This window comes from Dermacentor albipictus, chromosome 10 (assembly GCF_038994185.2).
Source record: "Dermacentor albipictus isolate Rhodes 1998 colony chromosome 10, USDA_Dalb.pri_finalv2, whole genome shotgun sequence".
Classification (NCBI taxonomy): Eukaryota; Metazoa; Arthropoda; class Arachnida; order Ixodida; family Ixodidae; genus Dermacentor; species Dermacentor albipictus.
Window position 1 is genome coordinate 33281976 of NC_091830.1, and position 16443 is coordinate 33298418.

The window sequence follows — 16443 nt, forward strand, 5'->3', positions numbered from 1 at the left end:
GAACATGCGTACGATAACTTATCCTTGCAGCAAAAATACACGTGTGCCATTTGCATGCAAACCGTACATTCACTCCGCATCGGAACCACCAGACTTGCCGCTCTGGTCGCTGGCCGCTTCATCCGCATCGTGGTTGCACCATAGAATAAAGAAATGACGCGTCACGGCGAAACTCCGCCGTTATCGCATCATCACGGCGTACCTCTTCTACCGTCCTGCTCGTCGGCGTGTCAAAAGCTTATCGGGTGTCTGATCAGCGCGTTTCCGTTTTGTGAGCAGATAAACTCAGTCACGCAGCAGGTGCACATGACTCGACTTAAGGTCCATCACACACATCGAAACCCAAGGCAGGCAGAAATGCGAGCTTTACACAGACGCGCGAATTCGACACTACGCTCGTCTGCGGCCACGTACGCCGATCAAGTGAGGACTTCCCGTGCGCCGCGTCCGACCAACTCGGCCGCGTATATCTCATGCGCGCGCTCTTATTACTCCAGCGTAAAGTATGTGTAAGGTTGCAGAGACCCAGTTGAGTTTTTTCTCCCTCGAATGTACGACATGCCTTTGTGTCGGCACTGGCGGAAAGAATGCGCAGCATTAAGTGCGCTTTCGGATGCACGATAGTCGAAAGATTGTCGTCTTTCCGAAAGACTACGGCAAGACCGTTCGGTCGTGAGAATGCACGGTAGCGAAGTTGGGGGTGCGTCCATTACGCGAGTAAATACGGTAGTTTCTGCAGTAATCATGCGTAATTTTTACCAACACTCATTTCATTTTACTGAGGTAATTTTTGAAGTATGCCATATCACAAAAGCTGCAATACCCATCAATCCTGAACATTGTACACACACCTTGCGAGTTCTATACAGGACTCATTATGCAATATATAAGTGAGGCGTGCAGACAGGACACGAGAGTATAGAGAAGTGGACAACACGAACGCCGACTCCTGGCATTGTCCACTTCTCTAGTCTTGTGTCCTGTCTGCACGCCTCACTTCTATTTTGCATAATGAATCCTTACCAACTAGTTCAGCTTTCTGTCGTTCCATTACAAGACTGTTCAGCGAATCTGACATTAGCAAAATGTACAAATGATACTGCGCACTGTGCAACTGTTGAGGTTAGTTCTGACAAATGGACTCCTACATTGGTGTTGTGACTGACACTAACAATGGATGGTGGCTGCCTAGAAAACAAACAGGTAAACGAGTATACGTACCGTAAGGAACTGCACTGTATCTGCTGGCGCTGGTCAAGTCTTGAACGTGTGCGAACAACCACGAGCGGTGCTAAAATATAAATCGGTCAGAAGTCGCGAAGCACCGGCGAATGAGCCGCTCCGAATGCAAAACTTTACTGAGAAACGTGGGTCTGTATGAAGAAGGGAATGTTTTGCACTGTCTTCTGCAGCCCTAGAGGGAGCACGGCTCAACGCCAGTTACCTAAAGCCCTAAAGTGCCTAAATTGGCCTGGGGTCTTCTTAAAGGAGCGGAAGTCGAATCTTGCTGCCGTGCTACGCAACTGGTGATGGCATGCGGCTGGTCCATTTGAATCGGGCGGCTGGAGCCCCTGTGAAGCTGTCTTCGCAGCGGCGCAGTTGGATATTTGACGTCATTCTGTGCCACGTGATAGCTCACGGCGAATAGCGGTGCGGGCGACACCGGAGAGGCGATGCGCAACTAATACGGTTGGTGGGGTGAGTGGGTGCACAGTGGCAAAGTAGCGGGTGCGTGGGTGGCGTATGCTTTGCTGTGAGACGCGCGACAACGAAAAATACTGTGGCGGCGCTACGATCGAAGTGGATTGGGCCGCATGGAGGTCGCGCCGTTGGAAACTGCTTGCGATACTTCTCGGAAGGGTCATTCGTACTAACTACTTCGCGCTATATGCGTTCAGACCCCTGAGAGTGTGTTTATAAATGCATATGACATGTATCTATGTCTTAGGAATAGATGCCGCTTTCTTTTCTACGTGCGGTTACCTATGGAGAATATCTTACTTGTTCTTCAAGCATCATGTATGTATCGCATTTTTGCGCATAGTTTTCAATCAGCAGGTCTTGTGAAACGCAGACGCAAAATCCTGCTGGCCGCTTCAAATAAAACATATCTGCCCCATCCGGCGCCCTGTACTCAGATTTATGGGAATTATTCTTATAGGAAAAAACTGCATGCAGTGCAACAATCCATTCTTGTTTCCGTCTTCCTCCCGTAACAGAATGTTGGTACGGGTTGTTTTACTGCGGTCGGACCTCGGGCGGCGAAAACAGTTTTAGCTAGCCTCTATATATGTGCTAGTCAATTTTTCGCCCGCAGGACGTGAAATTTTGGTCCAGTCCAACCTTTAAAGAAAACGGTGCGGTAGCGCAATTAGTGGCATGCATAGTGGATATGGCGTTGCACTAGCTGTTAAACTCGAGCTCACGGGTTCAAACCAACCGGTCGCGTATTTCGATGGGAACGAAATGGCAAAAATACGCGTGCACTTCTGTTTTGGTGCACGTTAAAGAATCCCAGTTAGTGAGAACTGAACAGTTTGCTTCATAATCGTACCGCCAAATTTGAAACGCCAGGATTTCTTCAAGTAAAAGGAGAAAAAAGGGTAGCGGCGTTCTTCCGTTTTCCTTTTTCTGAGGGGTGCAAAGATAGAAAGAAATTATTTTCGGATCTGTCTTGTGAAAAAGCTTTTACGTACACTCTGTGAAGGACGAGCAACAAAGCTAGGGTGTGCTTTAGCTCAGTCTACGCGTTATTATTATTGAATGACGGACAGCACATGCCTATTTTGACTAGAGTGCGTAAGTACCGCCGCATGATAGACAAGTATTAGACAATATTTACAAGTTCAGCTGTGAACTACGTAGTTCTGAAAAGCATATGTATGAAACTTGGCGTAATGTGAAAGTCATCTTGGCGGCTAATTCTCATTTAATTTGTTTTGGGATAGTTTCGATAAAACAAGAGTTACAGCCGTTTTCTGTAAACATACTTTCTCCGGAGACGGCCATGTAAAGACAGAATACGGGGATTCTGTAATGTTTACAACTTCACTGTGAACGCCTAATTGTGACAAGTAAATGAAACCCGGCATAATGATAGTCGTCTTCGCGGCCAATTTCAGTATGTTTTTTTTCGAGATGCCTACATTACATTGAGAGCTGTAGAGCATTCACGATAAACTGGATACGAAAACGCAGAGGCGTCTGTCGCGGACGATGGAGAAGGAGGCTCGAGTTTTGTGTCTGCACACGGACATGATCCTGCGGGTGAAGTAGCCCTTAACAGCTTCTCTGCAAAAAACTTTATTAAAGATGTTACGCTTGTCTTATATTAGCTAAATGTAATGCTGTTCCCAGCTGTACGTCAACTAAGCAGCTTCTGTATTATAAACGGCTGCCTTCAATTATCCAGTGCACTACCATAACGACAATAATGAACCATATAAAGGAACGCCATGCCTCACACTGTAGATCTCCTGTGTTCGTTCAAGAAATTAAGGGTGGTACCACATTTTGCACCCAGCTTTAATGGGCTGCAGACATGGCGAAACTAAAAAAAATAGTCTTCCTTGCCAAAATCAAGTAAGCTGCAGGAGCTTTTTCAACAGAATCGATTAGCACCCATGCGGTTTTTATCTTGGTAACTGGTGCGCAACAGCCACCACCCTCCAGAAACACATTCAATCGGAGTAATAGTCCTCATTTGCATTGGCCTTCGAGACTTCAAAAGTGCTGGTATTCGTTGCATTCGAATGGAAACGGCTATTCAAGAATTTTTGATAATGAATTCTGAAGTCGAATACACTCTGATTAACAAATACCATTCGATTAGACTGTTTCTATACTTAATTTCGCCTGCTGGAACTTTGAAGGAGGTCGGTAAAGACTTCCTGGTCTCCACGATTCAGTTCGAGTACATAGGCAATATCTTTTCCCTAGCTGTTGATATTAGCGTTCAATAATTGCCGTGACTCCTTTTTTCGGAAGGTCGACTGGTTCACCTGAGGCTGGTGCAGCTTTTAAAAGAAATGCTTATTCCAGTCGGTAGTTTTCACCTTTTCGATCGGTGCATTTAGAATATCTGATAATTTTTCTCTTGCATATATGTCGTGGATATATATGTACCCTTAGCTTTACCTAGAAGTGCATTGGTCATCTGCATCTCTTCGCGCCACGCAGTTGATAAACCTCGTTTATTTCACTATAATGTTCTCTTCGATCATCGTCCCTGATAGATATTCCACCAACAAGAATAGGGCGTAAAATGACTCGATATCAATAAAATTTTCTTTGGTACTTCATGTTGTAGGTAGGCGGCTTGTGTGCCAAAAGTTAATTTTACTTTTAGAAAAGTGCTAAAAATGTTAGTTCACGTGGCTAAAACTACAATTGGTACCGGCCGACAAGAGACGCAGACTCGCCAAAACAAATAAACTTTTTCCGAGAAAAACTGGGCGTCCGCGCAACGAACGTGCGCGCTAGCAGACGACACATTTGACGGCAGCAAAATACAAGGCTTCATGTTGTATGATCCATCGCTCATATATGTATGGGTAGCGAAAATGTGTAACTATAAATGTGCAGTTGATATAAAGCACCATTACAAGAGCGTGCGCGCAATCGGTCTCTGCATGCGCCCGCTGCGAAATTACGTTGAATATGCCGCGAAGCGCGTATCCGCCCCAATCCGGTTTGCTCGCAGCGCCCTCGCACAATTTTTCCACATGTGGCGCCTCAGCGGGAGAGCGCCGTTCGGTCCACTCGACGATTGTCTAGGCACGGCCGCTCAGTGGAAACGCACTGCATTTCTATTGAGCGGCCGTGGTCTAGGACCCTGTAACAGAAACACGGGTCTTTATTCTACGGGAACGCAACGAAGTTGTTTCGTGCACCTAATCTCACCCTCGCTGCTCTGCGCATGTGCTACCTTGTATTTTAAGGCGCTGTTACCCTATCTGAACGGTCTATAACTCAAGCGCACTCAATCTCCGGCATGGTCTAGTGGTTAGGATACCTGGCTCTCACCCAGGAGGCCCGGGTTCGATTCCCGGTGTCGGAAAGAATTTTTTTGCGCTTGTTTCTATTTGTTTTTTATTACTTTCTTTAGTACGCATCGATGGAGTGCTAGGTTAGGGTGACGGTGAGCGAACCTGTCACTCTCGCCGTTCCCCGTTCCGCCGGTAACCTCGCACCTCTGTCGCTATAACAACGCGGCGCATGCGCAGATAGCAGTGGGGAGAGGGTGAGAGAGAGAAGTGGTTCTTGTGGGGAAGGAGAAAAGGCTAGCGCTATTTTCTGCAACCCATGCGGGAGCACGGCTCAGCGCCAGCAGGGTGGAGGGGATGGGGTTAAAAGAGAGAGAGAGGGTAGGAGGGAGGAAGGTAGAGGGTCGTAGAGATGGAAGCGAAGTAGTGGCCGATCAGTAAGACCGAGGTGATGGGATGGCCGCTAGGCCAGATAAGGTGGAGAAAACCTCTCCCGCCACGATGCGACGCCTGCGGAGAGGGTGGTGATACGTCTAGTTGCGTCGCGATATTTCTGTCGGAACGAGTAAAGGCGCGCCATGACCACGGGGGACAGCGGGAAATTAGGATCTGCGCCCACTGACAGTGTGGAAAATTCTAATTTTGGTTGAACGCTTGCAGTAAAGCAATACTACAATGAGTTTCGATCCCTGCATATAAATGCTCGTTTTTGCCACGATTTGGCTTACGCCAATAAATTTGTTTCAAACACAAAGTTCACGCAGTTCGTTCGCATGGCTCTAGCTTCCTAAACATGCGCTGATTTCTTTGATCCACTGGCGATAAATGCTTACTGCACATGAAATCGAAAACGGTAGCGACATCAACAAATGACTGTTCACCGGAGAGGGAATAACAAACAAGGTGGAACAAATGAACCCGAAAATCCCCCACCTTCCCTCGGACGTTTCTGCTGTAACGGAGTACACACGAATTCGTACAATCTTCGGCATCAGTTTCTACCAGGTGGCCTACTGTCTGCACACGACCGGCCGTGATTGCGGCGCAGTTGGAGCAGGTATAGTTTGGTTGGTACGTGATATGAGTAGAAGCACCAGCTCCCGTCCGTGAAAGCGGCCTCAGCACCTTCAAGGGGAGTACGGTAGCGCGATTAAAAGACGTAAGCAACATAAGTGCTCCTCTCTCTTTGAATCAACAATCATTACCGGTAGAAATAAGTGCGAACTCACTAAACTTATAATAGAAGCCGAGCAGATTGATGCCCTAGGGGATTCATGTATCAGCAAACCTTCATTGGCTCTCTCTGAAAAGGAACTGGAATTTTTGCGCATGGCATAACATATCACAAAATGTATCACTCTGATTCTTAATCTGTTCACGTGGCTGTCACATACGTTGGCTGAGTGTATAAGTACGACCTGGTTTGCGATAATAAACATTGTTGGAAGTTAGCGCTGTGTGCGTCCCTATGTGTCTTCTTTTGTCCCGTCTTTTAATCGCGCTACAGTACTCCTCTTGAAGATGCATTACCAACAAGCCCACATTGCAACCCTCGTGGCCTCAGCAGGCCGCGCTTTCGCTACCGATAATGGCGCCTTTTGTGGGTTTGAATTGGTCAGAGTGCATGGAAACCGGATTAAGGTAGATGGTGGTGCCTGTGGTTGGAAGCGTCACACATATCCCGAATGCCGGCGACTCCTTTTACATCCGCGTAGTGTCCGTCAGTACGTTATGTGTTCGTTAGTACGTTAAAGGGACACCAAATGTTACTATGCAGTCAAGTTAAAGTGATAAAGCAATGCTCTAGAACGTCTAACATATAATCGCGAACAGAGCTTTAGTAACCGAGATATTGAGGTAAATGCATGAGACGATTTGAGACCACTCCAGCGACATTCCGGTACTAGCGTGATGACGAAAGCACTCATCATCATAATTGGTCACTAGTACTCAACTACTCGTATTAGAAAGACATTTCATTAGGTTATAAGACGGATGAAAATGCTACTGGTCTACTTGTGTTCGATTCTAAAAAAAATGGCATTTTGACGTTACCGCTTAGTAGTATGGGTGGTCGAAAGGTTTCGCTTTCGCTCGACTCTGCGCGCTCTAGTCTGCGCCGCGCGCGCATTGGAGTTTCAGCTGTTTCGTTATCACATCGTGCTGCGCTGGTTTTGCTGGCTCGCGAAACTTGCATTTAGAACAAGCAGCGAGAATGCCACGTCCGTGTGATGTCGTGAGATGCGCGAACGGTCCGCGGAACTTGGCCAAGAGCAGTTGCAGCGGCGAATCCAACGTTACTTATCACTGCGTGCCAACGAGTGAACCTCTCCGTTCGAAGTGGTTAAGTGCTGTACCTCTGCTACAGCGCGTTGGCAAAAAGCCAAGAAATCGCATAGTGTGCTCGCTGCACTTTCGTCCGGAGGATTACGAGTTCAACGCCGACTTATTGAAGTCGTGTGGAGTGCCTTTCATAGCAACGCTTTCCCGGAGCACTGTTCCGTCGGTCTTGCCTTCATTGTCCGAAGCGCAAGAAGACGGGGCGGTGAGTGCGGCATTTGGTATTCACGAAGGAAAAGCTACAGATGTGTGAATATGTACAGCCATGACATAGTTACCGTCGTAGTAGTACGCAACGATGCCAGCAGCGCGAGCCCTCACCAGCAGGTCACGTTCATCAGTGCTTAAGTCGCTGAAGTCGAGCCCAGCATCGCGAGCCAATGTGTCGTTGTCAGGGTCGTCCATTGCAACGAGCGTCAAAGTTGACGTCATAAGATAAAGAACCGGCTTATCGTCGCGCGCTTTCCTTTCCGCTGGTCACCATAGTTCCGCTTTCGCGCTGCTGTCGGCTCTGTCTTAGCTGTTTCTGGCCGCACGTTTGCGTTTTGCGCCGAAAGGCTGTAGCGCCATCTGCGGACGCCGTTGTACTCACCGACGGCGCAACGTCACTTTGAGATCATGACGTCACCACTCCTCGATCGGAGGGCGGGTGATTCGAACTGCGCTAGAGGTACGCGGACGCTTCACAACGCATTTTCTCTTAAAATAAGTCTCTTCGCATAAAACAAGCGTTTCGAGGTTTCTGGGATGGTATTTCAGCAGTACACGTCGACTTAATGTTAACCTTTAGGTGTCCGAGGCTCGTGTTGTGTCCACGTGGCGTTTGAGTAATAGTATTGCCGACACATGCGTGCGCACATGCACGATTGTGCCGCGAGCATTGATACGATGCTCATAGGAGCCCCAGTGCGATAAACGACACCCGTCAGAAGGCGCGCCGCCGCATCGTCCCTGTTTTCCCCGGTGGCGCACGGAGGCAGATCCGTTTGCACTGTGGGCGAAAGTCCTGGGAATGGTTCCCGGCCCTGACCGAACCGTGTAAGGTAGGGAGGAATCTTTTCGGCGGGCCAGCCCTTCTTGTCCTTGTATTGCCTCTTCCATGTGTTTTCAACGATTTCCTTTCTCTCGAGACGCGATATATCTTGCTCTGGTCTGTGTATTCTTGAAAAGCTACTAGATTGCGCTGATAGCCTAACGTGAGTTCATTCGTGTGTGGCATATCTGCGGGAAAAGCACGGTGAATTCGGGGGATGGAAATTCAAGACGATGAGCAAAACGGCTCCGGCTTTCACCTTGTTCTCATTTCGCTCCTATGAGCAAGTATCTTTTCACATCGGAATGGTGATTACGAAATTTGGCTAGTCTAAAGGTAGATTTAGCTGGAGTAGCTAGATTAGGAGCTAAAGTTTGAATAAAGGAGCTACAACAGCTATTTGTAGCTCAATTAAATTTTTGGTAGCTAGTAGAGCCCAAAAGTTGATAGATCTAGGTACAAAATAGCTAAGTTGGCAACATTGGCCGTGACGCAAGTGTTTCAGCGAAGGATACGAACCATAGTGACAGTCTCTAGCCAGGATGTACCTCGAATGAGGAATTATGGCACCAGTTCCCACGAGCTGGGATCACCAGGATCGAACGTGCGCAGCTATACTACATGTAGGACGATAGTTATGCGTGGCCAGAGTGCCTCGTGCGCCATTTTATTGGCTACCGCCCAAGCTGTGAAAATATTCATGACTCGTGTCTGCCTTTCTTAAGTGCTTTCAGATGCTTGCGCACGATTGAGACATCGGAAGCATATAAGACACCAAGAGGAAAGGGTCATGGAAGCAGTATGTGTTCCCAGGGAAACTGGCAGAATGGCAATGGCCGATTACGAAAACTCCTTGGAGAACTAGCAAAATGTTACCATGTTCGAATCAGGCTGAGCACCGATCCAGGTTTTCGATGTCTTGCAAGCAAAAGCGTTATGAACTTAAATATGAGCCCTTTTTATAACTCGTGCCAGGTGTAACTAAAAAGGTTCACCTGGCACGAGGTATTAAAGTGTAATATGCATGTTACAGTGACTTCGTTACTTTATTGACGCTATTGCGCTACGTACGTCCATGTCCTGTCCTTCACTTACAATCGTCAGTGCAACACTAAGCGCAATATAATCATGGCGTTTATTGACATCTTGCGGCTTTATGTTTTTGATAACTTCTTTGTGCTATGGCTGTTTACATCTTGCGGTTTTCCGTGCGGACATATTGCTGCAATAATTTATCTGGAATGCAGAGTCATCCCGTGTCACTTGCTGTTCTATGATTAAAGCCAGGTTTTCTCGCTACCGTATTGCACGATTCGGCATCGGCTGCGGCGCATCTCTGTGTGTGTTTGTGTAAGGCATGGAGGAAGAAAAAAATTTGAGAGAGAGAGGAGCAACATTATTTGACCAAGGGATTCAGGCCCATAGGTCCCAGGGTCCCCGCACGACCCCACTGCACTACACACTTGTGAGTTCATGGAGTTCCATGATGTGGGAATGTGACGATCAGTGGCTATCTTCTGCCTGGCCGGGTTGCCGAGCGCAGCAGGGTCTCCCATTTCTCCCAGGAGGTCAGGAGCTCCTGGCCCCGCATCGCGCGATGTGATTGAAGCCAATCCTGTCGGTCCAGCACGTGATCACACGTGAAGGTGCCCGGTGGTTTTCGTGTTCCCGCTCTGCAGGCATAGTCATGTTAGGACGCCCGAACAAATGTGCACCGAAAAAAATCTACTAGCATAGCTACTGGGTAGCAAACGTCTCAGTAAATCTCGATTCTTGCTCCCTGTGTCGACGCAAGAGGTCACTTGTTGGGAAACCACTGAGCAAAGGCATAGCTTCACGGAGCGTTCGCTTGCCAAATCTGGCTGCGTGATGTAATGCTCTTTCCTGACCTTTTCCTTCCTCCAAGGTGTGTAGGAGAGGTGGTAATAGTAGAGTCAGTCTATTCTAGTACGCTCTAGCAATAGCAGCACGAGAGCTACGGAGAGGGGAGAGCTTTCGCGCATTGGTCCGCGCCAGCGCCTCCGTCACGACTGACGATTACTTCTCTCCACCTTGCGGGTTTCCGCAGAACTACTACGCCATACTCGAAAAAGCGTGCGCCAGAGACGGGAGAGGGCTGCGGTGGGAGAGGAGGACGTGGTTTGCGCGGTGTGTTTGTCGCCGAATGCCAACTAAGCGCACGTGCTCTCGCGCCAGAGCTTTGTGTCGTTCGATGGTTTAGATAACGTGTCTAGTTTATATATATAAAGTGGAGTGCTATAAGTAGTTTAGATGCTGTGGTCGGTGCTCCGTAGGCGGTGTTAGGAACCATGGTCCGTGTAAACTTCTGTTCTTATAATTTTTTTTGCAGTTCCAGAGCAGCGTGCTCACCTGGCGCGGCGATGATGGCGAGGAACTCCCCACCGCGGCCTTTGAAACAGTCCCCCGAGAAGGAGCAACTTGCATGGTCCAACGCGCAGACGCCGACCCACGCTGGAGCGGTCCAACTCGAACGTCAGGTCTCGAAGCTGCGTGGGAGCGGCCACATCGATCGTCGCGACGACGTGGCCATTGGCACCATCGCCCACACTTTCGGCAAACGCGTGATCACCATGGTCACACGCCCCCGGAATTTAAAACAAGTCCGGATCCGGACATTTTCCGGAAAAAGTCTTTGTTCGAGAATGTATGCGTTTGCTGTATGTTTGTGCAAGAAGCGCAATGAGGGGTCTACTTAAATGGGCCGTGAACCAAACCCCGGGCTTAATGAAAAAATACATTCTGCGGATATCATGGGCTGATGTGTGCATGTCTGCCAAATTTTGCGGTCGTGCGTGAAGCGTGGAGCTTGAAGTCACCCTTTCATCTTCACACCCGGCCTTCTCCAAACCCGTTTCGAAGCTGTCCCGGGCATACCGGTGACTTGTATTCAAACTTGTATATATCGTCGTAGGGAAGATTCCCATAGACAGCTGTTATTGGCCGATAGCTGACAATCACTAAGGTTGTTTGAATTAGTGCGCTTCTTCCTACTGTTACTGTGTACATTTATTGGCGCTGTTTAAAGATCCACAGTCAATTAAGTATCGTTACGTAATTTGAATGCGAAAGGATGACTTATCGAATTGGTTACGTCCATGGCACGTGGCGGTATACATTATCACGTGTCCACAACTATGATCCACCTTGCTATGCACAACTATAGTCCACCTTGCTATAATTTGTACCAACCTTAATCAACTTTATTCACCTTTCACTTTACTCCACCTTACTCCAACTTGTTCTAACTTTAATTCTGTATTGCCACTGATGTCATACAAGACACTGGTGACGTCACTGATTATTTTTGTGTCCATTCGTTACGGAGAAAACCATTTTATGCCGCATGCGAAATATGACGATTTCGCTTTAATAAACACGCTGAAGTAAGCGAGAGGCTGCGTTTCACATTCCGATGGGAGAGAGAGAAAGAGAGAAAACATTTATTTGTCATGAAATTGAGCGACTTCCTCGTAGGGTGGAGCCCTTAGTTCAGGGCCCCACTGGCTCGCGCCACTCCGCGTGCCCGCCGGATCAGCCGGCGCTGCTCTTGCGGGTCTGAACTGGTCAGCGCAGTCTCCCAGGAGGAAGGTGAAGGAATAGGGAGTAACCCGGAGTGTGTGGGCACGCCCAGGTGAAATAGTCTTCTGTGGGCTTTGCTCCACAATAGGGACTGTATGAGGGATATTGTGTGGGGTGGAGGAGGTGAAGATAAAATACGCAAGGAAATTAATTAGTTTCAAGCTGTCGCCACGCGACGGCATCTTCTAGATTACGGGAATTATGTGGTGTAGGGAAGTGTCTCCTGGTCCTGGTATCTCTGTAAGATTGTAGTTTCAGTGTAGTTCAGTGGTTCTGTCGGTGCGCCGTCTGGGTTGGACCGCTCTTCCAATGGCGCCCGGTTAGCGAGCTCGGCCTACCGCATTAGCGCGTTCATTACCATGGGGAGTTGTTTACGTACTTCCGTGAGTACGACAATCGTACGTACTATCGCCACATATCGTCTGCTTACGCTCAGGCGGGCCCGCCCGCGTAGGAATGAAACTTTGGCCAAGCGGCTTATCGGGGTTCGGGTCTCGCTAATTTCGATCACTTTTGAATACCCAACTAGCCTCGGACCACACAATACTTAAGGTCAGACCACATGTACGCATGCTAGCGTGCGCTCGCTCCTGGCCGCCCCTGGCTAGATGCCTCAGCCCAATTCGCTTGGTATGGTCAGACCAAGGCGAGGAGCAAGCGGCTCTGACCCTGAGTTCCACGTGGTTAGAGGCTAGTCGAGTGCCACAACTAATAGAAATAAGCGAAATCCGACGGCCGCGACTCTGATAAGCAGTGTGGCCAAAGTTTCGTTTCTACGTGGGCGGGCGCGGCCGAGATTTCGCAGTCAATAGAGACTTTTAGCTTGTACGCTATTCCGGTAAACGGGAGCGGTTTGGGCGGATTACCGGATGGTCGGGGCAGCGGCCGGAGTGGTGAAGCCGCCTGGTGTTGTAGAGCTCAACCAGACAAACGCAGAGCTAAAACTGCAGTAACTCACCATATCCTGCTTCGCCACTCGTGCAAATTTTTGGCAGCGGCGTAATTGTGAACACGATTACGTCACTGTCGAAAATTTACGCCAGCAGCTAAGCAGAATATAGGAATTAGCTCTGTGTTTGTGTGGTTGAGCTTTGCGCCACCAGCTGGCGCCACCAATCTGGCCGCTCACGTTGAGGCCCCCGCTAAACCGGAAAACCGCCCGCGCTTGCCCGAATACCGGACACGCTAAAGGTGTCTAATAGAGACTTACCGCACCCGGTATTCCGGCAAGCGCGGGTGGTTTGCCGGTTTAGCGGTGGCGTAAACGTGAGCGGCCAGATTGGTGGCGCCAGCTGGTGACGCAAAGCTCAACCACAAAAAGCTAATCACTATATCCTAATTAGCTTCTGCTGCAAATTTTCGACAGTGGCGTAATCGTGTTCACAATTACACCACTGCCAAAAATTTGCACCAGTAGCTAAACAGGATATTGTGGGTAACTGCAGTTTTAGCTCTGTGTTTGTCTGGTTGAACTCCACGCTACCAGGCGGCTGCACCACTCTGGCGGCTCGCGTTTACGCCCCCGCAAATCCGGTAATCCGCCCAAAGCGCTCCCGTTTACCGGTATAGCGGACAGGCTAAAAGTCTCTTATAGAGAAGTTTAGCTTGTGCGGTATTCCGGCAAAACGCAGGCGGGGGCGGAGGCGTAAACGTGAGCGGTCTGCATGGTGCAGCCACCTGGTGGCGCAGTGCTGAAACAGAGGGAAACAGCTAATATTGCATTAACCGAGCATATTCTTCGCTGCTGGTGTAAATTTTCGGCACTGGCGTAATCGTGTTGCTGCCGAAAATTGCTGGCTGCGTTTTACCGGAAAAGCGAAAAACCTCTCTAATGCCCCGTTCACACTGAGACATTCGGCGTCTGGAGCGGCGCCCAGTTCGGCGGAACCCAGTTCGGCGGCGGCGAGATCCGCCGGAATAGCCCCTTCCGCGCCGATCGCTCCCGTACCGATTTTTGCGGCAGCTGCCGCCGGATTGCCTCGCCGCCGCGCGGCGCTGACCAATCGGGGAGCGCGAAACAGAACTTCCAAAGATGGCGGCCGAGTCTCGCGTCATGTCGCAGTCGTCGCAGTCATCAAAGTCCGCCGCGACATCCACATCCGAAATGCTGATCGAACTGGTGCGCAACCACCCAGTCCTCTACGATAAGCGCCACTTGAAGCACAAAGACAACGTGCGGAAGGACGACTTGTGGCACAACATCGGTCGCGAGATTGGTGGGCGAACCCACCAACGCCGCTGCCGCCGTCTCTTCGGCGAATGCTTCTGCGCGTCATGCGTCGCCAGAAAGGTGCTTGCCAACAGGCCGAGCAGTACTCCCTCTTCTTGCTCGGGGTTCATCATTGTCTTTCCAAGCAATGGTGGAGACGCGCAACATAAACATACGAACTCGACGCGAGCGGAGACAACTGCTGCGCAATTTCGAGCCGCGCGAACATCCGGGACATCCCGCGCTTGATTGGAGGTTAGCATTTTATGGGGCAGATGGCGCTGTATGTCTTTCCGGCGGCGCGGTCCGCAAGCAGTGTGAACTACGCGATTTTCGGCGGCAGGAGAATTCCATTCGCTGTAGACGCCGGATTCCTCAGTGTGAACGTACCAATAGCGGGCCGCTCCGGAAGTATACTAGTCCTGCTTCCAGAAGTACATAATACCTACCGATATATGAAACGCAGGTTTTCGCTCACTTCACTCTGTTTATTATGCAAGGTTAATATACTGACGCACGGTAACACTAACAGCAAAAAGTAAACCTTGATTGATGTCACCTGTTGGCCGCGTATGGGTATCTGCTGTATTACGAAATGAAGCGTCCACAAAAAGAGGAGAATGCTTCTGAAAAAAAAGCGTTTATATAAAAGGCGATTTCGCTCTCCGCTTGCGAGATCCATGCGACGCGCGCGACTGCAAAATTTGGCTCGACATGCTCACAGCAGCGTATGCTATCCGCGTACTGAGTTATTTCACCAAGCCGAAGCTGTGGCTCAGGAACCATTAGGCGCTGTAATGCCCAAGGCACCTTCTGTATACGGCACCGTTTGAGACCTTGAAGTTCAAATTGGAGCACGTGAAACACAAGTATAGAGACATTAATATCCTGGAGCAACGTCTCAGTTGTGGATAGCTTACAAAACCAAATACTAACCACCGTGCTAATTATCTTTGCGCATACACATTGTTCTTTCTACAAATGTACTCTCCATGACGAGTAATAAAGGTGAACAAATTCTGTGAATGTTCTTTGCCGTAGAAATGTGTTTGGGCATTAAAGGGTGAAATACTCCCCAGTACTGTCTTTGGATGCTTTGGACAGCAAGCTCTGAAAAGTAAGTATTAGAAGACATCAGCAACGGGCGGCCACACAAACGGACAACAAAGCCTATAATGGTACGTGACTAATTGAATTTTCACAATGCATCTTGAAGCAATACCATTTTTAGTAACATTTTTGTAACATTTGTAACATTTTTTAGTAACTCGATCGTGACTGAACTGTTGCCTGTGTATTCATTGTGCAGCATGTCAGGGTTAATGTGCGGCAATCAGTGGACCAGATACCAAACGCCTGGGGGCGGCGTGCCTAATTGCCACGTTTGTGAACAGCTTAAGACTTGTCCAACAGGTGGGCCGCGAATCTGCAAATCCTAATCCCCATTGTCCTACGTTCAACCAATACATTCGTTTAATTACCCCGTAAATAAGCGTAAGCGAATGCGTGGGGAGGCATGCATACGAACAACCAGAGCCTTGGAGAGAACTTGTAATGCTTGGCTGAGACAATATCTTCATGGGCTACAAGCCATGCCGTTTTTTTTTCTTTTTTTAGGAAATAAATCTGTGCCTATTCGCTTACTTAGCGCGTAAACAACCGTCAGCGCATGCACGGGAAGTGACATATGCGAAGAGCCGCCGCTTTAAATCGACCTTATTTTCCCCTCGGAAAACAATACCTTACCTTAGATTTACCGATTTCTCATTTTTTTCGATAGAACTATTCTCTGCCTATTCGATTATTTATCGCGTAAATTAGCTTCCGCGCATGAGTGGGGACTCGTATATACGGAGAACCGGCGCTTTCGACGCACTTTATTTTTCGCTGGAAAAATTATATTTTCATGGGCTATAGGCTTACCGTTTTTTCGATTTTAGGGGAAAAATTATTCTGTGCCAAATCGTTTATTCACAGCGTTAAACGGCATCTGCACAGTCCCGGGGACTCATATATACGGAGAACCGGCGCTTTCGAGGCACTTTATTTTTCGCTGGAAAAATTATATTTTCGTGGGCTATAGGCTTACCGTTTTTTCGATTTTAGGGGAAAAATTATTCTGTGCCGAATCGTTGATTCACAGCGTTAAACGGCGTCTGCACAGTCCCGGGGACTCATATATACGGAGAACCGGCGCTTTCGACGCACTTTATTTTTCGCTGGAAAAATTATATTTTCATGGGCTATAGGCTTACCGTTTTTTCAATTTTAGGGGA

The 16443-nt window shown here is 48.7% G+C and overlaps 1 protein-coding gene and 1 non-coding gene across 9 annotated transcripts in view; one reads left to right on the plus strand and one right to left on the minus strand.

Moving 5' to 3' along the window:
- The window catches only part of LOC139050413 (uncharacterized), a 99460-nt gene extending 97906 nt beyond the window's left edge, over positions 1–1554 (minus strand). For 6 of the 8 annotated variants that reach the window (XR_011508866.1, XR_011508865.1, XM_070526758.1 and 3 more), the window contains exon 1: positions 68–177. Coding sequence is in view for 4 of the 8 variants with exons in the window: in XM_070526758.1 (XP_070382859.1) it covers positions 68–128 (61 nt within the window). In the remaining 4 variants the exon portion in view is untranslated. Of the gene's footprint in view, positions 1–67; positions 178–202; positions 391–1221 lie in introns of those variants that run through there. The other 2 variants (XM_070526756.1, XM_070526757.1) reach the window with 2 other exon arrangements.
- Positions 1555–4987: 3433 nt separating this feature from the next.
- TRNAE-CUC (transfer RNA glutamic acid (anticodon CUC)) lies at positions 4988–5059 on the plus strand. The gene has a single exon. It is a non-coding gene; the product is annotated as a tRNA-Glu (tRNA).
- The last annotated feature ends 11384 nt before the right edge of the window (positions 5060–16443 follow it).